Here is a 24813-nt window from a genome sequence, read left to right as displayed (position 1 = left end):
TACAAGATTAATATGTCCTGAGCTACCAAATTAAAATCTTCTGCTTGACTTCTACCATTTTTTTTCAAAGACATAAATCTTCAGTATTCCTGAACATCTGAGTCCAACAAAAAATCCCTCTGGCACTTTATTCAAGTTTATCAGACTCAAAGTGACCCTTCTGTTATCTTTAAAGAGTTTTGGGAGGGTTTGTTGTTTTTGGTTTTTTTTTATTTCCTGTGGCCCTTAAGAATCACCATCTTTCTATCTTTAAAATAGACTCCAGTTCCTTGAATTAGTAAAAGCAGTTGAGATTAGGCTGTTTCAGGTACTCGGCATTAGTAGCTTTAGTTATTGCCTGCATGTTTGCATCCTGAGCTACTGCTCTGATTGTCACAGTCTGTGTTGCTTCTCACACTGGACGAGGGTTATTTTATTCCAATTGTTATATGAAAAATGCTGTTATTGTCTTGCTTTAGTGCTGTTTTACCTTGCCTTGATATACTGTCTGTGCAGCTCATAATCCCCACAATACCATGTAAGTAGTGTTATACTCTTTCCTGACATCCTGCCATCCCTAAGTCCAACCTGAATGGCAGCCGAAACCTCCTGAAGGGACTATTGAATTTGTACAAACCTGTTCTTTGTCTCTCTGTGGGTAGTTGTGGGAATACAGTTGACATGTTCGGCACAGAGAAATACTTGGCACTAGCTTTTGTTACTCTTTTTATCCCTTTGAAAGTAGTAGGAAATATTAATACTTCCTTTATATTTACACAGTTATTTTAAACCTATTTCAATCAGAAGTGCAGCTACCCTGTGGTTTGATATTTCTCCTTGTGACCATCAGAACAAAAGATACTTCCAGTTCCAATTTAAAACTCTCAGTCCAGTCAGGGAACATTCTGGGAGAATGGCATAGGAGGCACAGAAAGCACCCTGGAATACTAATCTGCAGAGCCTACCTAATCTGCCCATGCTTGATGAGACAAGGAGTTCTGGTCCAGCCTGGATGCCCCATTACGTGCATTCCCACCTCTTCCCTGCACAGCACCAGCCTGAGCTAACACAGCTGGGAAGGATGTGCAGTGGCAGTAGCAAGTACTGTAACCCTAGTCCTTTATCAGAAGTGCAAATTTCCAGGGATCTGCTTCTTCCTGTTCCAGTTTTTAACAGCTCTGGAGGCACAGGAGAACTGCTTAACCTGTGGGGTGGTAGATGTGAAGGAGAATGATAGGAGGGGGCAAAAAGAGTCCAATTCCACCTCAATCTAACCCAAGACATATCTGACCTGGTCCAGTCTCCTTCATTTACCCTGATATAATGTAGGCCACTCAACATACTCCCCCATCCACTCCTTTTGTTCCCTTACTGACATCTCTTCTTGCACAGCTGAGAGAGCTTTGTCTGCAGGTTTGATCCAGTTGTGTCTTGGAGTGGCCATTCCCATCTCTACTCTTTGCCTTGTTGGCATAATCTCCATGACCTGGAAAATGGTCTCCATTCTCCTGCTTTTCCAAAGAGTGCATGCCTTGATGAGACGTGCCCTACATCTAATCTTGGTTGCTCTTTTCCCAGTTCCTGCTGCAGTCATCACAATGGGTTTGGTTTCTTTTAATGTATAGGCCACAGGTTTCTCCAGAAGGAGGAAGATGCCAGAACCAGTGCCCAATATGAGAGTCAGTTCCCTGAACGCTGGCATCTTTTAGCATAAGTTGATTTTTTCTGCCTGCCAAATTCTTCTTGCTTAGTCTGTATTTGACCTAGGATGTATCTATGCTGGCCTCCTTGAGAACACCAATGGGAGAACCCATGTCCTCTCAGTCACTGCCTATAGGCTAGCTCTGACCATATTCTATAGCTTTTAAGTTTATCTCCCCTGGGATCCATTTGATGTTTCTATGGCCTTGGGGCCTAATTATTTTTTGTGTTCTTGCTTGCTTGCCTGCTTCCTTTTGTGCTCACTAGCTGTACTGCTTTTTTTTCCTCTCCTTTTTCCCTTTCCTTCTTCCTTCCTTCCTCCCTCTTGTTCTCCCTTGTCCTCTCTATCTTTGCTTTTTCCTTTGATGTACTCCCACCACCACATTTTTTTCATTTGAAATAATGATAGAGTTGTGTTGTAGACCTTCCATGGTATTTTCATGCCATGACTACAAAATGTGTCACTTATCTTAAGGGCATTTCTAGGTGCATTGCTGCTGGGATATTGTTAGTATCTGAGTTCACTACAAATCTGTATTGCCTGTCTGGGATGTTCAAGGAAACTGACCTTTCATCTGGGTCTAGCTTTGCTCCAGGTCAAGCCCTGAATGGAACTAGTTTGTGCGCCATGAGAATGAGTGGGGAATAAAGATCTGGAGAGGGAGACATACATACCCTGCACTTCGGAAAGAATGGGAGATGCTGTAGGCTTAGTTTAGTCATATGGTACTGTCTTACTTCTTGTGTAACCTCATGAAAAAACATCTCACAGGTGTTTTGTTTTTGTATGAAATAGACTTAGGCATTTTTTTTAATAATGAGTTTCCCATGCAGAGTCCTCTGTGTCCTTCTATGATAGGGCCACAGCATTGGTGAATAAGGGACGAGTAAATAACATCATCTGCCTGGACTTGTGCAAAAGCATTTAACACTTTCTGCACAACATCCTTGACCCTAAATTAGAGAGATGCCCTTTTGATGGATGGACCACTCAATGAATAAGAAATTGTCTGGATGGTCACATTGAAAGATTTGTGATCAATAGATCAACATCCAGCTGGAGAGCAGTGATGAGTGGCATTCTGCCGGGGTCAGTTTTGGGACTGGTGTTGAACATCTTTGTTGCAGACATGGACAATGAGATTGATTGCCCCCTTGGCAAGTTTGCTGATGACACCAAGCTTTGTGGCATGGTCAACATGCTGGAGGGAAGAGATGCCATCCAGAGTGACCTTGACAGGCTTAAGAGTTGGGCCTATGCAAACGTCATGAAGTTCAACAAGGCCAAGTGCAAGGTCCTGCACTGGGGTTGGGACAACTCCAAGCACAAATACAGGCTGGACAGAGAATGGATGGAGAGCAGCCCTGAAAAGAAAGAATTGGAGGTGCTGGTGGATGAGAAGCTCAACATGAGCCAGCTTAGTGCACTTGCATCCCAGAAAGCCAAATGTATCCTGGGCTGCATCAAAAGACATGTGACCAGCATGTTGAGGGAGGTGGTTTTCCCCCTCTGCTCTTCTGAGACCTCACCTGGAGTGCTATCTTCAGTTCTGGAGTCCTCAGTGCAGGAGGGACATGGCTCTGTTAGAGCAAGTCCAGAGGAGAGCCAGCCACAGAGATGACCAGAGGACTGGAGTATCTCCTGTAAGAGGACAGGCTGAGAGCATTCGGCTTGCTTAGGTTAGAGAAGACAAGGCTCCAAGGAGAATTTGTAGCAGCCTTCCACTACTTAAAGCGGGCCTACAAGAAAGATGGAGAGTGGCTCTTATCAGGGAGTGTAGTGATAAGATGAGGGGTGACAGTTTTAAGCTGAAAGACGTGAGGTTTAGATTAGATATTAGGAAGCAATTTTTTACTGTGAGGGTGGTGAGGCACTGGAACAGGTTGCCCAGAGAAACTGTGAATGCCCCATCCCTGGAGGTGTTCAAGGCTGGGCTGGATGAGGCTTTGAGCAGCCTGAGCCAGCGGAAAGTGTCCTTACTCATGGCAAGGGGTTTGGAACTGTATGATCTTTAGGGTCCCTTCCAACCCAAACCATTCTATGATTCTATGATTCTATGATTCTATGATTCTATGATTCTATGATTCTATGATTCTATGATTCTATGATTCATTTAAAGGGCACCAAGGTGAAAAATTTTTAAAAGTAAGGCTGCCAGAACCAGGAGAATAGAGGTAGTGGAGGTCATCCTTGAACTGAATTAGTAGGTACGGCCCCAAAACACAGCAGTCAGGGATTCCAAAAGGCAAACATGAGAAGCTGTGAAAAGAAGGAAACATCAAAGTGTTGAGATATGAAGCAAGTATGGATTAGAGACACAGGTACAGGTTTTGATTTGCTCTCTGTTGGAGTGGCTAGGAGTACTTCTGCAGTGCACAGAGGCATCTATTTTGGTGTTTGCAGGGTGTTTGTGGTTTGACCTGCCCACAGATAGATGTATAAGAACAGCCCTGATCAAGCTGCCTGTGTATGTCACCTACCTTTGAGGCAGGCAAGATCAGGTCTTTCAAGGAAGTGCTTTAGGTTTCAGTGCCTGCTTGATGTCAGCTGCAATACTGCTGAAACAATTTTTTTTGTGGAAAACAATAATAGAAGTACTGGACCTGATAGTCTGGACCCAGTCCAAGTGCAGGAACTGGGACACTGTGCCAGACTGTGGGGCAGCGAATTCTTCTTTCACGTGGCCCAAAATCTAAAGACAGAAACTGAGTTTACAAGGGGTAGGACCTTGGAAATTTGTGACCCAAAGGCAGGCCTCTGATAAACATTAAGAACGGATGTTGGGTATGATGAAGGTCAGGGAAGACACGCATGATGGTTTGAAATCAGTTTCCTTTATTAAATTTCAGTATCTTCTTCTTCCTTTTATGCCTCTCAAATAAACTCCTAGTTTCTTCTTTGATAATGTTGATCTTGACCAGCGGTGAATGCCACTGACTTCTCCTAAAGATCATATGTTATTTGTGACCCTGCCTACAGCTACCTGTGCGGATCCATTCTGGATTTCTGCCACGCCTTGACATCTTTAAGGTTTGGATATCTCCCATTCTTCACTGGAAATTCATTAGAGCACTCTCCAGTAACAGCACTGAACATGTAGCACAACCACAGGTAACAGCAAATTCAAGAGATGGGAGAGGAAAGGGGGGGCAATTTGTGTCTTTCTCTTTGAGGCTGAAAGGCCCTAGAGCAATGAAACTTAGCCAGAGCGTTCAGGCTGATCCTACTTTTTGCATCAAGCCTTTTAAAGGGCCAGCTATTCTCTTCAGAGGATCTCAGACAAGACTTAGTTAATGAGAATGTGGGAAGGTAGTAGCTCTTTGTTTCCTAGTGAGTCAAAGACCTTCACCCTCACAGAAGCTTGTGTCTAAATGGTGGCAAGTGTACACAGATACTCACTCTGACTGCATAACATGTTGGAGGGTCATTTCTTACTTTCCTATGTGTATAATGCTCTTGCAAACTCTTCCTTGCTGTCTCATGGAAACATGGTAGGTAGAAGTCAGGACTAGTTTTGCTGTCCTGCTCAAGGTCTGCTGTGAGTACAGCAATAGGTGGGAGAGCTAAGGACGTAATCTGCTTCAGAGTTAAGTGTTCATGCATGGAGTGGAGCTGTCCCTCTGTAGCTTCGGTCCTACTAGAGGAGGCAAAAGGCCTGTTTGGTCATCACGCCTGGTTTGAATTTTACCTTGACCTTTCTATTCACAGTCCCCAGTTCTTCTGGCTCTAACACGGTGCTCTTGTGCATGCTTCTTTTCCCCTGCATTGCCTACTTCAGAGATATACCACGTAAATCACATGGTAAACAAATACAGCTAACTTAAGGGGAAGTGTACAGCCTTCTGTGGCTGTGTGGAGGAGATGGAGGAAAAAAAAGCACCTCTCTGCCTGGCAAATGAACAAAGCAGCACAAGTTCCTTCATAACGGGCCTGTTAATGCCAGCTTACCCACTGGCAGGAATATCACTAAAGCTCAAGAGAGGACTTTCTCCACCTCAAATTTAGCAGGCTTCCCAAGAAAAACAATTTATTAGTGGGGAAAAAAGAAAATAAAAAGGAATACTTAAAGTATGAGTCACTTACTGGACAGTGAGTGAGGGAAAAGAAAAAAAGGACTCTCTTCTTACCCTCCATTAACCACCCTCCTGTTTAGGAGTGTTCATCTCCTCACTATCTAGTGCAGAATTAACAGAGGAAGAATCTTCCCTTTAAAATGAAACCACTTCCCAAATCAGATGGGTTTTCTGAATCAAGAAGTTCCTCTTTCCCCCCTCACTCCTTGGATTATCTCAGACAAAAGCCCGAAGCACTATCAGCCTCTCACTGCTCATTTTGGTCCCCTCAAATGCAGATGAGTGCCCAGAGATTTCCCCCAAAAGCTACTGGAATGGAAATACATTTCTGGCTTTACATTGCAGAAGTGGCCAAGGAGCCCCTGTCAGCTCACAGCTTTATGCACATACACTGCGAGTTAACCTCGCTGGTGCAAGCTGGTGAGATGTTCTCAGATGGACTAGAAGAGGAAGGGTGGAGCCACAGGGCAACCCGCCCCCCCACTGATGCTACTATCTTGGTCACTGGCTCCAAGTTGTTTCAGTTCTGTGAAGCATCTCAACAAGCAGAAGGCAAGGAGGAACAACTCTTTTGTTGAAAATACATTGTGCTCTTCAGGATGGACTTCCGTCCTGCTGGTAAGCCCTGACCATCTTTTGCCTTATTTTCTGTGAGAGCCGTGCATTCGGTTTGACGGGGCAGGGCACACCATGAAATCCTGGCAGCTAGAATGGATGCTGCGGCTAGTGGCTGGAGGAATGAGATGGTGGAAGATCCCTGGTGGTGCAGTTAATTGCTTGTTAGCCTTAAGCATTAGGCATGGTTTTGTTTTCACTTGCTGTCCTGTAAGCAAGCTCTTTTCACATAGAGAAAATTTTTCCCATTGATTTGAATGGCCTCTGTGCAGAGAGTGTCTGTTGGTGGTGATCCTGAGCCGAGCTGGGAACTGACTTAGGGGTATCAGGGGTATATGTGACACTTGGGATGACCACCTCTAAGCTTTGGCTTCTCTTCATGAAGGTCTGACATGGCTTGCAAGCTCCTTAGTTGTGTTTCCCTACAGCATCCACTGGCTGGTTTGCCTTTGCAGAGCCTCTCATGCAGTTGGGTATCCAGGGCAATATGGTTGCAAGGCTTGTCCTAGTGGGTTATCTCTTGCTTATGTCCATGTTAAAAGTAAACAACTGTATTAGGGTTCTGCCAACTCCAAGTGGTCTGCAGGCTGGCCTGCTTGGTCCTGAAATAATGTCAAAAGGCAGATGTGGGTGAGGGGAGATAAGCCAGATCTGAGGAACCGAGAGAGATCTCAGGCTGTATTTCTTACTTTGGCAGGTGGTGGATAGAATGGTTGGGAATCACCAGAGAAAGTCATACTGTCAGGCGGGACATTTCTAACCTCTATGTGAGGAAACTCTGAGTGTGTGTCTGAACAAAGGCAGCAGACAGGGAGACCTGAAAAGGAACAAGCTGAACAAAGGCCCAGAAGAAAAAGAAAAGGGATCATCTTGCAATGGCTGTGCTGCTTCCAACTCTGTCCTCACAGGATTTTTCATACAGGACACAGAGCACAGAGCGAAGGGCAAAAGTATTGCCTAGTTTCAACAACAGTTCGGCACTTTTTAGGTCGTAGTTAGGTAGCCAAGGATAAGGGCACACTCAAACTGCATACCAGACTTGCTTGTTAGTGAAATTGGGACCTATGGGAGCTGAGCTGTCACCAGCATCTGGCTATGCATGTTGGTGAAGGTGAGTCTCTTCAGATCACCCTGCCCTCACCGCTTGAAAGCAACTCTGAATAAAGCTTCTGCATGTTTTTGCTTCTTATTTTGTGGTGTGCATTCTGCAGAAACTGGGGCTTTCACAACTGATGGCCAGACACAGTCATTCACACAAGTTATGTGTTACTGAGTTAATGATGTCTTAAAAGTTACATACTGCAGTAGCACAATGAGGTCTTGCTGAGGGACAATTTGAGTTTGCTCAGCTCTGGCTAGCAGCAGAGCCTGGAGACAGGCGATGCCTGAAGAGATATGCTAGTTCTGACCAATGTCTTTGCTTAGTCCCAACCTGTTACTTCACAGCTGGGTAGGAAAGTGGTCTTGTGATGCTACTATATCTTGGAAGCTAAGGCTACGCACAGAGGCAGGTTTCCAGTGAGCTTTGGAACCCTGGATGCATTTCAAGTTTTGCAGTTGTGACATGATTTTTCTGAAGGCCAAAGCTGCACATACACTTTTTCCTGGAGTTGCTCCTACCTGGAGACAAAATGGTCCTGTTAGATACCTACCTGCTCTAACTGCATGCAGCTGAGACCTATGTCTGTGGGGGGAACTGCTCTCCCTGCAGTGGATATCCTCTTCCAGTTTCTCTCAGGACTCTCTAGTGACTGTCTGGGTGAGGCCACAGGGCCAGTATGCCAGATCCTGTGTGTGGGACTTGGGAAAGCAGGCTTGTACCATGCTATCACATGCTAAGATGTGTGGGGTGAGAACCACGCTATATGTTGTCACGTGGAATAAGAGAACCAGGAGACAACATAAATTCTTCACACATAGCTGAAATGTGCAAATTAAACCTGTGTGAGGTCCACATTGAAATTCTTCTGACACAAGCTGCAAGAGACCTATGAAGTAGCTGCAGGAGGGAGACAGATTGAGTTGGAGGGAACCAAGGAGCTCGAAGGCTTCCTGTTGTCTGCCTGGTACCAGCATGGTACCTGGCTTGATAGGTGGTGGTCTGCTCTGGAGATGACACAGCAACCATATCAAGCAAGAAAAGGAATTTCAGGTGAAATTTTTCTACCAGACAGCCTCACCCAGGCAGAAGGTGCCCATCAGGCTGTTCTGTTTTTGTGATGCTATGGGTGGAGGTACCCAAAGCTTTTAGCAGCCACACTCATTGCCTTGCAAATGGACCAGATGAGCCTCTGCTGCTACACTGTTGGTGGGTAGCATGTGGATGGTCTGTAGCAGTACTACAGATGCAGTCTTTCTTCAGAACCTTCTGCTGTTTCTGCAGTCCATCCTTCCAGCTCTCTGGGCTAATCACTTCCCGCTTATCTCTGCACTCCAAAAGCTACTTTCCTACTCATAAACTTTTGCTTGGGATTAAAGGCTCAGTTGGCAGCTGGACAGCTCTGCACAGCCCTTTGCAGTGGGAGATGACACCAGCAAACAAAGTACTCTGCTGGCCACATAAGTACACAGACTTTTGGTTCACTCCAGCTTTCCCTCCAGGTGGTGGGGCTGAGTGTATAAGTTACCACAACTGGAATTGGAGTCTGTTTTCTGTTTTGAGTGACAGCACTAAAAATACAAGCCTGGGCAGCTTATGAAGAACTGGAAGGTTCCCCACTGGAGTGGGGAAACAAACTTATGAGCCCTTCAAATGTGATGCTGGTGTTCTTTCTTTTCATCATTTGTTCTCTGTAAATAAACTCAAAGCAGCAACATCATATCCTCTTTGGAGAGAACGTTAGCCAGTTTTTTGTGTTGTGTGTCTGAATTGGAAGATTTCAGCGTTGGTCTGGCTGACAGCATCCCCCAGAAACCTGCGGGTGTGTTCGTTGGGTGTTCTTCAGCACTGCGAAATTTCCCCCTGTGCAGAGAACCCTGACCAGGGCTATGGTTCATCTGTGTCCTGACCTAGCCCTAGAGGGAAGTGGAACATGGTGGCACCGAGGACTTTGACGAGGCTGAAGCTATTCCTCAACATCCCCTCCCCAGTGCAGGGATGAACTCCCTTTGCCACTGCAAGTGTCTAGAGTGAACCAGGCACTGCTTTGCTTGAAGTGCCCCTCTCCTTCTGGCTTGGCTTGTTCTCCGTGTGGAGAAGGAAGGAAAGGCAAAGCAACCTGCTCTTATTATCTCTTCTGCTGCTCGCCCAGCTGCCCTTGCTGCCTTCTGTGCTTTTCTGTGGACGGTTCCCTAAACATGCATTTTAGGTTCACTTCCCCTAACTGTAGACCCCAATGTGTGTAATGAGGTTGGCGAATGGCCTCAAAATGGAATTAAGAAGAGCTTTAGGCATTCTGTTTGGAGAACAGAGTAGCGTGCAGGCACTGACCCCAGAATTATCTTCCAAGGCAATTGCAGGGGCTCAAGCCGTTTATTAAACTTAAGAAACTTCTCAAGGACTGTCTCTGCGGCTTAATCTAAATTTCTCTAGATGTCTGATCCATCTGTTTTTTAGTTTACTATTTCACCCTTCCCTGGGTTTTGATCCCTTGATTCCCTCCTCTTCTCCATTACTCATATGCTTTTTCTTCCCCACTCTCCCCACACATAGTCCTTCCCACACTTTTCTCATTCTGACAAACTGGACAGGTAAATAACTTGGGAGTTCAGGTTTTCAGTTGTTCAAGAGGAAAGGGGACTGAGGTTTTTACATTCTCGGTGGGGGTTATGTGGGTGAGACAGTGTTCTCTGGGAGCCTCACATCCCTTTGAGATGCTTTAGACTGCTATAGGTTGCTTCAGACAAAAGAACAACTGAAGCAGAGCAACCAGCCACACCAGAGACTTTGCTGATGGGGTAAGGGAGAAGGGGTTTCCTCAGGAATGTCCTGCTATGGTGCTTTTGTGGAAAGAAATACAGGACAAAGGGTCCTAGTGATAATTTGTCAAGGAGCAACCCGAGTGATTCCACAATTACCAGACCCCACAGGAGTGAGGGACATAAAGCTGGGGAAACTGAGAGACTAGCCTTACCTCCTGCAGATGCCAGAAAGGTGGGAGACATGAATTAAGTTATAAGATCTAGGCACTGCTCAGGTGCAGGGCTGACATTCAAGAGGAAGTCCACAACCCGCCTAAGAAGCAGCAAAGCTGCTGCATGGTTTTTTTTTTGTTGATGATTCTTTGTATTTGTTTACTTTTTGTTTGTTTGTTCTCTTGGTTGGTAGTTTGGATTTTTTTTTCCCCTTACAGACAGTTTTGACCATTGAGAACTGCTGAGTGCCACAGGTTTTCCTCTGCTCTTGACTGGCTCTAGCAGTCAGTCAGCTACTCTCAGCTCTTAAGGAGGGCTGCTTCCTGTGGGTCCTTCCCAGCTCTGGCTTCATGCTGGCTCCATGCCCAGTTCTTTCCTCTCAGAGGCTTGGCAGCCTCTCCCCAGGGGATGCAGTGCTTGAGAACAGAGGGAGGAATGACAGGGAGAGGCTGCAGACTGGGCAAAGTAATAGGACAGACTTAGCATATGGAAACTAAACCAGCCAGGAGGATGGGGGAAAGATCAGGATCAGGAAAGCAGGTCTCTGAGCTGTTGTGGTCACTACAGGAAAGAAGCATATGGGCTCTGAGATGACTTCCCTTGACCCCTTTTCCCTTTTTTCTGTCTTGGCTTGTTCCTTCCCCTTTTTCCCCACTCATATTTATAGCAGTTGTTTTGCATGTGAGATCCACACTAAGAGAATTTCCAAGGCAGCTGGTCCACTTCCCCTTTATCCAGGAAGACAGGAGGCCCAGGGGATTTTGGTTTATGAAACAGTAGAGCAGGACATCCAGTGACCTAAACTGGCTTGCCAGGGCAGCTTTGTCTCTCAGTGTTCATGGGCAACAAGAATCCTGACTGCGAGATCTACAGTGACCTCCCAGGAGCTCCAGTGCTCTCAGACTTGCAGGAAGATCCTCTTTTTTAAACTGGGGTTTACCATCTGCTTTACCTCTCTAGGGCTGCAGCCTCCTCTTACTCCTTGTTGAAGAGGTTCTGCTTCACCAGGGTTATATTTAGCAGCAGTGCTGTCACCCCTATTCTTCTAGGTCTTTTATGAATAATTTTGTGGTCTCCTTGGCTCCGCTATCTGTTTGGCTTCCTGTACATTACAAGAAAGCCTACTTACATTTCTGCACTGTCTGTAGTCCACAAAACAACAGCCTCCCACAGGTGCTTCTTCTTTAGCAAGGCTTTAATCTCCCCAGATCCTGCCCTCAGACTTTAGAAACCTTGATTCTCTCTCTTAAGCCATTTCTAACTCTAGCTGTGGAGGATCAATCCATGAATTCAGTGGCTCCTCGTAGGAGGTTTGGATGTAGATGAAGTATTTAGGTCACAGCTTTCCTGAGGTAAAAGTCTTGTATATAAATATGACTGACATAAAAAACACCAAAGAGCATTTGTTGAGACCTCTTCATTCTGCTCACGGCAAGAAAAATTGGTTGAGTAGGTGGGGTGAGTTGCTGCAGGGTTAGATCAGAGAGCTGCCAGCACAGTGTCTGGCTGCTAGGAGGGGTATATAGGTCTGTGCTGCTTGCTCTGGAGTCAGAACAGTATGCAGGGCAAAGCTGAGGGCCAGTGGCTGCAGCAGAGGGAATATAAGTGCTAGAACACAGAAATCAAGAGTTACTGTGGTGTGACCCTAGGAGAGATAGGTGCTGAGAGGTTGAGGACTGTGAAATGTTGGCCCCAATACTATTCTCGCAGGCATCTTTGTTCTTCCAGGAGCATCTGACTTGAGTGAGGCTGAAGAGGCTGAAATAGAGAAAATCAGGCAGCACAGACAGGAGCTTTTGGAGGACATTAAGGTAAGGACTATCCAGTTTCTCCTGCCTACCCAGCCTTCTCAAAACTGTCTTCACCAAGGAGTGTCTTCATATAACAGTCTAGGCCATGCAGAAGTGCTTCTGCACAGGAAACATTTGCTCTGGCGTGATCCACCTTGAATTCTGACCTTCAAATTGCCTTGGCATATTTGGCACCAGTTTAGATCCAGCCTCTGGTACTCTCTGCTGCAGGAGACACCAACTACCTTAATGGGATATTTGAGAAAGGCTGGTCAGTTCATTAGGAGCAATGAACTGAGATTGCATATTTAGGATTAAGGAAATAAGTATGACTAACTTGTACTGGCAAGGATCTGGTTCAGCATTTATGATTATTTTTAATAACTAATTACCTGCTAATGGCATATCAGTCCTAGTTACCTGCTGCATCCCCCTGTATAGGGGGGTTGTGTATGTAACATGTATTTTTCAAAACTTTTGTTTGTTTAATGGACTTCTAACAAGTCCTCCATGAAGTCCTATCTCTTTGGAGAGGTGTGATGGCAAGACCATCCACACACATTTCCATGGCTGAACTTCACTTTGTTCTTTATTTTTTGTAGACCCAAATGTTTCTCCACTGACTCCTAAAATGTCTGAAAGTGAAAGACTCAAAATTAGTCAGTAATACTGCATCACAGTCACAGAACAGGCAAGGGGCACTGTAGAAGGCAGGATATTTGAACAAGAATACCATATTTTTTAATCCACAGTGGACAGAGAAAAGCTTTTAGTTTATACACACACACACTCTAAATCCCAAAGCCATTAACCAATGAGGTATGCACTGTCCCACAGAGCAGGGTGAGTTTAGGTGAACGGGTACCTAGAACTAAAGATATTTTTCCAGGTGGATTTCTTCAGAAAGTATCTAGCAGTACCCTTTAACACAAAGACTTGAGGGGATGTCTGGTGGATGGAGACAGAGGAGGGGAGAAGGAGGAGGAGAGAGTGTGAATCTGGACTTGCCTGTTACACTGCCAAAAGACAACAGTGTTATTCACAAGACTGGTAAACATTTGAAATTCAAAAGCTAAGATCACAGCTTTATTACATTTGTGCAATACCTGAGGCTTAGTAACAAATGCTCCCAGGTCTGGCAGATTGATGAAACACAGCAGAATGAAGACCAGAGCAAAAGTGAAATCCAGAAGCTCTATTAAATCATGCGATATTGACAAACTTCACAGTTTTCCTATCTGGGTGCATACTGTGGCCACATCCTCACTCCTTGTTGAAGCAAGACCATTAAACAACCCTTCTTCCCCTGGCCTGTTCTGGTTTGCTTGGGTGTATTGGGGTGATTACTGAAAGCTCTGGCTCTGAGGGGAATTGTAACTGCAGGATGGAAACAAGGAGATATCTTCATTTCCTTGGTGACACAGAATATCCAGCCAAGCAGGTCTGTCATGTGCAAAGTGAATTCTACAACTGACTTTTTTAAATTTGGCAATGATTAATCTTCTTTTATCCTCCTCTCTTCTCTTTCCACCTAAAGGCAGGTATCTGCTCATTGGTATGTGAATGATAGGTGCATAAAACACTCTGTTTCACAATGCGGTCACTTCAGGTTCATATTGACCTCACGGTTACTAGTTCCACTTCCCCTTTCCTGGATGTGTAGCTGTGCTATGCAAAGTAAAAGCTAGAAGGAAATGGGCACAGTGGAAGGAATCTTACATCTGACATTGTTTGAGGAACTGAAATCAACACTGGGGTGAGTTCTCTGACTCTCAGCACTGGTTAAATTTGAATTGCCAGCCTTGATTGACAACAGATATGAGAACATTATTTTCAGCTAGAATCCAGCAGGTTCACCTCAGAGCAGTGCTTATTTCATAGAAGTTCTTGGCTGGTCGTGATCATCTGACCTGTCCTTTTACTTTGATTAAGGGAAAGATCAAGACATTGTTTGTATGTGTCTGCTGATTTTCCCTCTGTTGCATTCATCTTCCTAATATTTCTTTTGCAGAAGCTGAAGGAAGAGATTGCTGCAGTGTTTGCAGAGATTGAGTGCTTCCAAAATGCAGAGAGGCAAGAGGCAGACAATAATCCTGGGGAGCAGACCAGGCAAGTGGGACAACATGGGTGTTCCTTTGTTTACAATCTGTCTCATGATCTTGAGAAAATAAAAACACAGATGAGATTTGGATCACAATGAGGCCACAGAAATGAGGCCATGAATACCCTTCTCTCCTTTGAGATTACTCTTTATTACTGGTTAGTCAGACACCTGTCCTTGAGATATGAATTACCTTGTGAGTGATCTGAAACATGGCCCTTTATCCTAAGTTTGACTTTCCTTCTTCTTCATCTATGCAGGAAACTATCACAGAGGGATAAAATTCTGTCCCTGGGCCGGAAGAAGTTCAACACGGACCCTGCAAAGGTAGGATTTGCTCATTCCATCTATGAGAAGAAAGCCGGGAGGAATAGCTTCTGTTGGCCACTGGTCCTCTTGCAGCTACATGTGATAAACGAACTATGGCGTGGGACAGCAGGGCAGGTCACTAAGAGAAATAAAGGGAGGATGGTTTAACTCTGCCAGTGTGACCAGACAGCTAAATCTCCTTCAGCCCAGCTCTTCTTGCCTGTGGGAGGCTAAGAACTGGCCACAGTTTGATGGAGGAGTATGAAGCAAGAAGAAGGTGAGATGGTTGAGAGTGTGTCAGGTTCCTTGGCTCATTTAGAACAGAAGAGGACCAGCTGCCTCTGCCATTTTGGAAGTTGATTTTGTTTTGGTAATACTGGCTGATTTGTGGAGTGAATCCAGGTTTTCCACTTCCTGAGACTCTGACCAGTGGGGTCCAGCCTCTGTAGCCTTTAGACCACTGCAGCAAACACTAAAATCATCATGTTTAAGTATAGGAGTTGTGAGCAAGACAGTTTTCTCTTCCTTCCTTCTCACTAGTGGGCCAATTTTTTTTTAACTCCGTAAGGAAAACCACAAACTGCGATTGAACGATTGCTCATTGTTAGCTAACCACCACAGCTAGCATCTTGGATGGCTGCTGGTCTCAGTGACAACTTTTCATGCTTCCTCCTCTGTTCTGCTGAAACCCTCAAGATGCCTTTTACCCAGTGTCCACACCACAGCTGGAGGGCTTGCCAGTCCCCTGGACAACACTCTTCCAGTAGGAGCTACCTCAGAGCAGTGATATAAGCACTTACACCCTGCATGAGAGCAGGTTTCGTTTTGTCTTTCTAGCTGACCTTGGTTTGAGACTTCAGAGGCATCTCAGCACTGTGCCATGCTGTGCAGAAACACCTGAACTAGCTCTGGCCTCAAACCAGTTTTGCTTTGTTAGTTCAATGCTGATCAGCCTGATCAAAATGTTATACTCTCTGCCTATAATGTTTTAACTTTCGAATAAGCCGGTCTCTGTTAATTGCTTCCCTTTTGCTACAAAACAAGAGGCTGACAGGTGCTGCAATGCAAGGAACTTTCTTTGCCCTTCCTTGCTAAGATGACACTTCATCCATGCACTGCTGATACTTCCAATGAGTTCCTACTCCAAGATTTCAGGGCAAGTTCCTGAGGCTAGAGGAGGTAAGCATTAGGAACTCAGCTGAACAAAACCTTTGGGGAGAAACATTTTCTTCTGGAAAACAGAGACCCATCATCCCTGTAATGCTTTGAACAATTAAATTGATCTTACTGAAATTCCATCTAGGGTAGAAGAAAGGAAAAATCTCACAAATATTTCAATTTCTTCTTTTGAAACTGCTTTTTCTTTGGGGCATTTTAGAAATAATTTCTTATATATTACAAGACAAAGTTAATTGATTCTGTTGAAGTAGAACATTTTGATGGATCTAAAACAATTTTCGTTCCTTTATTGTCTTGTGTTAGGAGAATTGCAATGTGGTCTGGAGAGTTGCAGTGTTATTAGAAATTACTAAGAGTCTGAACAAAATCTCAGCTTTCTGTGACTTTGAAAATCATGAATTTCCCTATAAAACGGTGTTGACTCTTCTCACAGCCCAACTCAGACCCTCTACATTCCATAAAAGGCACTCCATTCTTACTGTCTAGGGAGGATGGAGCTGTAAATATCACAGCCTTCTCTGTTCTGTGGCATGGAAGAAAATTCAGGAAAAAATAATTTTGAGTTATCTCAAGACCATGTTTTTGTCTGAGCACATTTTTTTTATTATGTCTTTTTTGAAACAATTTTTTTTCTTTAACCTGAGTTAATTCAGAAAAAATATGACATTTAGTAAAAGAGTACTAAGATACTTTTATTGGAAATGTTAAAATGAATTATTTTGACTTTGCCTTAAATCTACCTGCCTGTCAGACTTCTAACCTACATTGTCCTTTTTTTTATTTGCTTGAGTTTCCACCTCAGTCTAATATTTATCCAAATCTAGGGATGAAATGGAAGTGGGGCTGACCCACCGTGGTATATGAATAGTGATGGAATAAGGGTGGGAACACGCCTGCAGTCTCCCAATAAGGGGCTGAGGAGTAACAGAGGAAGCAACATCATCAAAGCCAAGGAAGACTGATATCAGATTGTTGAGGTCCTACTTAATTATCAGCTCACAGAGCTCTCTTACTTTACCGTGTTTCTTCTCTTTCCCCAGGGGATTCAGTACCTGATTGAGCAGAAGGTATTATCTTCAGACCTGCAGGAGATTGCCAAATTCCTTCACAAGGGTGAAGGCCTGAACAAGACAGCCATTGGGGATTACCTGGGAGGGAGGTGAGCAACCAGGATGGCTGGTGAGCAACCAGTCAGCCAGGATGAAGAGGACCTGTCCTGCCTATTTCCTCTCCTCTCAACTCCCTTTTTAGATGACCTCTGTCAGACCTGTCAGGTGCCAAGACTGAACATACCTCAAATTGCAGTGGTCTGAGTGGGCAGTACCCCCCCAGGGAGGGGGCGCTCCTGGGGTGTTGCTGTCTGTCTGGGCTACCTGTCCTCCCTCCTGTAGTGGGGTCAGTCTTCTCAGACAAGAGCATGCATCTTGACTTCTTATTAGTCAGAGGGAAGTGGAGGCTGGGACAGATGCAGGTGCATGTCATCACACAAGGGGAATCCAAACTGAGCAGTGTCAAAGCACTCTTCTGACCTTTTCCTCTTATACTTTACCAGGGACCCTACAAACATTCAGATCCTCCAAGCCTTTGTGGCATGTCACCAGTTTGCCAACCTCAACCTGGTGCAGGCATTGAGGTGAGTGAGTGTGCAAGACATGGGATGGATCAGGAGCCTGCTTAGCCACTGGGTCTCACCACCCAGGAAGGCTGTGAAGCTGTACTGGGATGAAATGGGTCTTCCCAAGGCCCTGCTATGCGTGTTGGCTTCAGGACTGTTACTCTGTGAGGTGTTAACACCTTTTCCTGGGGGAAGTCTTTAATGGCTCTGTGACTGGACTGGCCATATGCAGAGAATATGCAGAAAACAAGAATGGTCATCATGGCTTTGGTTCTTGGGGGGGTGGGGCAAGTAATTTTTTGCACCAGGAATCTTGTCTGTCCACAGTGCCCATTATGTCAGTGACAGAGTGATTGTCTTGGGGCATGTTGCTTTCTTATAGGTCAATCTCCTCACAAGACTCTCTCTTGAGGTCTGCTGCCTTGCAAGGCACTCATTAGGGAAGAGGAGCCCTGTTTTCCAGGATGCTTAGTTCTACTCCTTCCTTTTAGTGTATTTAAGGTTGATGAGCCTAGGCAATTTCTAGAGAGAGGAGGAGACCTCCTGATTCATGCACTTTGTTGTCTCCCCAGTGTGATGGGATGACTTCTTTTATTTTCATGTTGACCCATGGGTTGAGGGAAGACATAAATACCTCTTGCACACAATCATCTGACTAACTCCCTGGTGTGCTGCTCCTGACAGACAGTTCCTGTGGAGCTTCCGTCTGCCTGGGGAAGCACAGAAAATTGACCGGATGATGGAGGCCTTTGCCAACTGGTACTGCAAGTGTAATCCAGGCGTATTCCAGTCCACAGGTAGTTACGGGGAGAAGGTGGCCTGTAAAGCTGAGATCCATTGTTTGCTAGAGAGAGGAGTCTTCCTTTTCCAATCACAGAGGACGTCACTTGGAAACATGGATGTTTCCCCTTAAGCTGAAGGAGGCAGCCCAGTTCCTGTGAAGTTTTTCATTAGGCTGAGGGTCTTCAGTCCTCCTTTTCGGCTGTGTAGCAGTCCATTCCCACGGGCAATAGATTTGATAAGTGCTCCCTGCCCCATATGAAGTATATGTCATCCCAGCAAGGATAGCATGGCTCTGTAGAAACCTTCCTGTTGGCAGAGCCACTGTTGGATCAGATCTGTCTAGCTTGTCCCATTGCCCTGAGGGTATGGAATCACCTCCATCATGGGTCAACTCTCCACTAGCCCTGCCTGTCCCTCTTACTCCTAGCAGCGGGGACATCTCCTTTTTCTCACAGCAGAGAGGGTGAGGCTGTTCTCTAGTGACTGGAAACCAAGCCACCAGTTAGGGTGTGGATTAATCCTGCTTCTAAAACAAGTGCCAGCCATCCGGGTTTTCTTTCTCATTGCCAGATACCTGTTATATACTCTCCTTCTCTATCATCATGCTTAACACCAGCCTGCACAACCCTAATGTGAAAGACAAACCCCCCTTTGAAAGGTTTGTATCTATCAACAGAGGCATTGACAATGGAGAGGACCTGCCAGAAGAGCTCTTAAAGGTAAGAATACCTCCCATTTTCTCTTTAGTTTCTCTTTTCCCTCTGGCTTGGGGTCCACTGGGAAACAAAGGTCCACGAGTCTCAGTGTAATACAGGCCTAGTGACCTTCTGTGTACAAGAGGAAGGTCTGTGTGAGGAAAGAAGGCATCATGTACAAAGGCAAAGCTAGGAAACATGGAAACTGCTTTGGAGAGGGGCTGTACGTATGCTTGCTGGTGAGGACATGGAGCAAGAGATTTGGGGCTGGAGACATTCAGGGAGTAGCAGTATGGGTTTATGAAAGTTTAGACTTTTAATTGTGCCCATGTGAGAGAGCAACAGATACTGTTACTGTGTGAGGGAGGAAGACATGAGCTGCAAATGCCTGTGTGTTGTGCAGGTATGAGGCTGTGTGTTTTGTAGATATGAGACTGTGTGAATGGGGCACCTACCTCTGTTGAAGGCACCTGACCCATCTGGGCAGCTTTGAGAGTCCTAGCCCCTTAGGGTACTGTCTGTTTCTCATGTCTCTCTCTCTCTGTGTGTGACAATGTCACTGTGACCCACATTATGAATCCCTTTCCATTGTTCATGCCTAATGTCTCAGCTGTGTTTAGCCTACACATCAGTCAGGACCCCACTGCCTGACCTCTCTTACATCAGGACGTATCTTCGAGTGAGTAGAACCAACAAAGCCCAAATAAGCATCAGAGTCTCTTTCAGCATCTGTAAAGCTCTCAGCAGGTCCAATGGTGCTGCCTTTGATCCCAGTGGATGAGGATGCAGAGAGGGAGAAACAGAGATGGGGCCACATCTACTAGCCAAGCTGTGGCTACAGTATTCCCAAAGGCCCATGTGAAGCATGAGCCCTGCCCTAAGAGGCAAGGTAGAGGTGGGCAGACTGCCTGCATGTGTCCAAGTTTACCCAGCCAACCTGGGAAAAATAATTTGTCTCTTGTGTCAAAGAGCTGCCTGCCTCCCACACTTGGGTTTGCTGAACAACATCCCTTCAGGGTAAAGGCTTTAATTTTTTCTGCAGTATCTAATTTCTTTCAGGCGATTTGAAGGAAGTTGCAGGAGCCTGTAGTTTCCTTTTTTTTTTTCCCCAGCTTGGCTTGGGACTTGTGTAATAAATGATGGCAAATCCAGTGATGTGAACAAAATTTTTGTATCCCTTGAAAGCTAGTAGCCTACCTCCTGTCACTCTGCTGTTACGTATGTTGCCCTTTGTGCCCTCAGTGCAAAAGCCTTGGTTCTATGAAATGTGCCTCTTTATTGTCATGTAGAGGTATGTATTGGTCTCTACATACAAGCTGTCAGTGCAGTGTTTGGCACCACCAACCCAAGACCTAAATGAGGCTGCAGTCTCTGCCTTGTTATGTCACCCTCCGCTGCTTTAGTTCTACCCACAGAGGCACTTGTATGACATGCTGGCTTTGGTCACTGCAGCCTCTCCTGATACGGGTGCAGACTTTTGTGTCTGTGATTTTCCAGACTGGATCTAATTTATTTTACGCAGCGTGAAGAAAGAGCTGATGATCCCTCATGAGAACCTGTGAGGTGCAGACTGAGGGCTGGCTGTTGCTGCCCATGCTCACTGCCCATGGAAACTGAGTGATAAACTAGGTGGACCTGGTACGGTTGTGTACAAGCTTTTTCAGAAATCTTGTCTTTCTCTTTCCTTCACCAACACTCTGGGGCAGAATCTGTTTGTGAGCATCAAGAATGAGCCATTCTCCATACCAGAGGATGATGGGAATGATCTCACACATACTTTCTTCAACCCTAACCGTGAGGGCTGGCTCCTGAAGCTAGGTAAGGGGGAGTATTCCCCTAGCTCCTTTGAATCTGTGTCTCCTGCCTCTCACCATAAATCTCCTCCAAGAACCCTCCAGCATCTTAGGTGTCCTCTCTCCTCTCTGCTGCGGTGGGGTGAGGCTGACACCTGCTGTTGAAACCAGTCACCTGTTCTCTCTTCCCAGCCAGCTCCTGCAGGCTCTCTGCTGCTTAAAAAGTGACACAGAAAGATATCCTTCACCCCTCCCCATTCCCAGCCCCATCAATGCAAAATTGTCTCCCTGTATGTACGTGTCCGTCATACGGCATCACATCAGCAGTGAGCATCACTATTGCCTCCTTCAGGCTGATCTACAGGGAGAACTGGGAGGGTACGCCTGTGTGTGCATGTCTGGAGCTTGGGAGGGGCGGGAAGGATGGCAGAGTGTGTGGGATTAATGGCTTTTGAACCTCACTGCCTTTAGGAGGACGTGTGAAAACCTGGAAGCGCCGTTGGTTCATTCTGACTGATAACTGCCTGTACTACTTTGAATATACCACGGTAAAGGCTTAACTCTCAGCGGGGTGTCCTGAGTGGTTATGAGCCTCTGAGGGGCCAGGGAGGAGCAGAGGGCAACTCTTTCTTTCAACCCTGTGCTCCCAGACTGAACTCAGGCCTCCCTCCTCTCCTGTGCTGTTTTCTTACCCCTGGTCTTGGAGGGGAGAGACCCTGGGTGCGGCAGCTATTGCTGTGATCTCCTGTTAACTAAACTCCCAGATGTATAAATGGAGATGGTCTCTGCAGGCATGCACTGCCCTTGTCACCCCCACAAAGGCACACAGCAGGGAAATCAGAGAGGCTGTAAATAGTTGCATGGATATAGGGAGCATCTTGAGTATTAATTCACATTTCCTTGCCTTCAGGACAAAGAGCCTCTGGGCATTATCCCCTTGGAGAACCTATCAGTCCGGAAGGTGGATGATCCCAAAAAGCCAGTGAGTCTCAATTGCTTGGTACCCAACCAACACAGGCTCTCAGGTTGTCAGGGGGAAGAGAGGGTGCACACACCCTATTCTTCCCATGCTTCAGCAGGGAAGGTACCAGTCCAAGCTTGCCTTGTCCTCCCATCTAAACATGATGGTATTTAAATACGATTACATTTTACCAAGGAAGATCTGATTTGAACAGATGATGCCAATGGCATCTTGGCTTGTATCAGAAACGGCGTGACCAGCAGGTCCAGGGAGGTTATTCTCCCTCTGTACTCGGCACTGGTGAGACCGCTCCTCGAATCCTGTGTTCAGTTCTGGGCCCCTCACCACAAGAAGGATGTTGAGGCTCTGGAGCAAGTCCAGAGAAGAGCAACGAAGCTGGTGAAGGGGCTGGAGAACAGGCCTTATGAGGAGTGGCTGAGAGAGCTGGGGTTGTTTAGCCTGGAGAAGAGGAGGCTGAGGGGAGACCTCATTGCTCTCTACAACTACCTGAAAGGAGGTTGTGGAGAGGAGGGAGCTGGCCTGTTCTCCTAAGTGACAGGGGACAGGACAAGAGTGAATGGCCTTAAGCTCCACCAGGGGAGGTTTAGGCTGGACATTAGGAAAAAATTCTTCACAGAAAGGGTCATTGGGCACTGGCAGAGGCTTCCCAGGGAGGTGGTTGATTCTACTTCCCTGGAGGGGTTTAAGGCATGGGTGGATGAGGTGCTAAGGGGCATGGTTTAGTGTTTGATAGGAACAGTTGGACTCAATGATCCGGTGGGTCTCTTCCAACCTGGTTATTCTATGATTCTATGATTCTATCCTTTGGCTGACTGCATTGTATGTGAGCACATGTGTGTGTAGCGGGGCAGAGATGAGTGCACACAGCTGACTCTCCGTAATAAGTTACAGCACATGTAGACCAGACAGGGCTGTGGTGTTAGGAAACTTGTCCAGGAAGTGACACATTTAGCTGTGTATCCTGGGAGAAGTGCCTTCTGTCTGGGTGGTGTCAGGCAGAAGAGAGGATGTTGCATCGACTTAAAAGGGGAAGAGATCTTCCTGAATGGAGTAGAGTGACAGGTCCCAGCAGGTGGGTTTTTTTCTGATAACAATTGATGCTTCATCTCTCCATAAATCCTGCTTCAGTGTCCAGCCCTTCACAGGAGGAGGTTGTTTACCTAAGAGGTGTGGCCTGGAGATCTAACTCACAGGGGATTCTTGGGCTGAGGAAGGAAAGGTTCTGTTGCATTTCAGAGCAAGAATGCTCTCCTGCCGTTTGGAAGCTCTCTGAGTCTGTCACCCATGGTTAAAGGCAGGATAGTTTCCTTGGTCCACCCTGTCCCCTTCTACTGGTCCATTCTGTTCCCTTACTGACAGAACTGCTTTGAGCTCTTCAATCCCAACTGCAAAGGGCAGAAGATCAAAGCCTGCAAAACAGATGGGGATGGGAAAGTGGTTGAAGGCAAGCATGAGTCCTACAAGATCTCAGCAGCCACACCGGCAGAACGTGATGAGTGGATTGAGGCAATACGGTAAGGAAACTAGAACCAGAGGCCTGAGCTTGCCTTTGGTCAATCCCAGGGACAAAGCGTCACACAGTTTATTTGGCTACCAGAGCTTGAAAAAGGGAGTGGAAATAAATGTTTTCATTCTAGTAACTGTGGTAGAATCTCTACCCACAGCTAAATTCTCTGCTATGGGTCTGCAGATCTCCAGTCCTACATTTTGGGATGTGGTCTCTAAGTGCAGGTTCAGTTAGGTTGCTTGTGTGGCCCTCCAGCATTAAATCTCTTACTTTTGCTCTCATTACCTTTTATTTCTAGGACCAGCATCACACAAGATCCTTTCTATGATCTGGTCTCAGCACGCAAGAAAAAAATTGCCAGCAAAAACTGAGCCCTGACGTGGTCACTGGTGGCAGGAAGATGTAGTTGTTGGACAGCTTTCCTCCCACACTGGGCTCTTCCAGTGAAGAAATTTGGGAGCACTGGTTCTCTCTGCCTCCCACTTGGCAGGAAGATGACTGGCAGGACAACTTGCCAGATTTGCTTCTTTCCTTTCCAAACTGAAGGCAGAGGTGCAAGGTACAATCCACTGAGGACTGCCAGAACCAGGGGCATGTCTGAACATAAAGGCTCAACAGCAACTGGCCTTTGGATTCTCCCATATAGCCCCAGACACGCAGGACAGGATCTGAGGGGAGACAAGAATGCCTCTGTAATGTCTCTAGCCCTCCCACCATCAAACCAGGCCTGGATATTTTTATGTGATGAACCATACAGATGCTCTAGGAGCCACCACAAATAAATGTGTAGTGGTCGTGGAGAAGGGGCCACTCACATTTAAGACCTCACTTCGAAGCCAGGGGCCAAGGGAAAATAAAAAGCCCTCTGCTCAGAAGAGAGCCCTCTCTACCTCCTCCTATAGCCATTAGGGCTGTAACCCTGGGAAGTCCCTGCTCTTTAGCCGAGTCATAGATTTTATAAAGTTGAAGATGTTGGATGGGGAGATAAGGGGCAATTGCATGTAGAGAGGCTGTGGAACCAGGGAAGTAGCTCTGGGTCTTTTATCTCTCTGTTTTGAGGCTCAGGGACTCCTCATGGAAGAAAACCTAACACTAGCTTTCCTCCTGGCTGATGGCTCCCCAGCAAAGGTTGCTTCGTTGTACCACACCAGAGGCCTGGGCTTTGTATCAGAAAGGTCTGCAGACAGAAGGTATGAAAAATTGGAGGTGCATACAAACTACACACACAGGCATCCATACACAGAGGCTTTCCCATCTTCACACATTTGGTTTCATCTGGAGTCTGGGTTTTTTTGTCTCTTGTGTAAAGAAAGAAATAAAAGTGCTTGAAACAAGCCTAAAACTCAGGGTACCACATCATTTTAGTGATAAAGGCAGTGGATGTAAGATAAAAGGGTCATGTTCTGGTGCCTAGCAAAGCAGCCTGAGTACCACCACAGCTCTGCACTGCACCCAAAATGCAGGTGGGCTGAGTGCATGGCACAAGCAGGCAGCTGTTGGGCAGAGTGGGAGGGAGGAGTTAAGGGTACAAGAGAAAAGGTGCGTGGAGCTGTAATACTGCGAGCTGTGAGCAGCACAGAAGCAAATACCAAAGATGCACTGGAGGTAATTACACC

General features: G+C 46.1%; 1 protein-coding gene across 1 annotated transcript; it reads left to right on the top strand.

Annotated features, from left to right (window-relative positions):
• The first annotated feature begins 6258 nt into the window (after positions 1-6258).
• CYTH4 (cytohesin 4) lies at positions 6259-23632 on the top strand. Its single transcript, XM_069856355.1, has 13 exons — positions 6259-6372; positions 12172-12254; positions 14245-14342; positions 14595-14661; positions 16863-16981; positions 17375-17455; positions 18122-18234; positions 18791-18939; positions 20622-20733; positions 21180-21256; positions 21619-21690; positions 23050-23204; positions 23496-23632. The coding sequence occupies exons 1-13, from the start codon at positions 6354-6356 to the stop codon at positions 23566-23568; spliced, it is 1218 nt and encodes a 405-aa protein (XP_069712456.1). The 5' UTR covers positions 6259-6353; the 3' UTR covers positions 23569-23632.
• The last annotated feature ends 1181 nt before the right edge of the window (positions 23633-24813 follow it).

Source organism: Phaenicophaeus curvirostris, chromosome 1 (assembly GCF_032191515.1).
Source record: "Phaenicophaeus curvirostris isolate KB17595 chromosome 1, BPBGC_Pcur_1.0, whole genome shotgun sequence".
In the NCBI taxonomy this organism is placed as follows: domain Eukaryota; kingdom Metazoa; phylum Chordata; class Aves; order Cuculiformes; family Cuculidae; genus Phaenicophaeus; species Phaenicophaeus curvirostris.
This window is presented reverse-complemented; position numbering and strand designations above follow the sequence as displayed.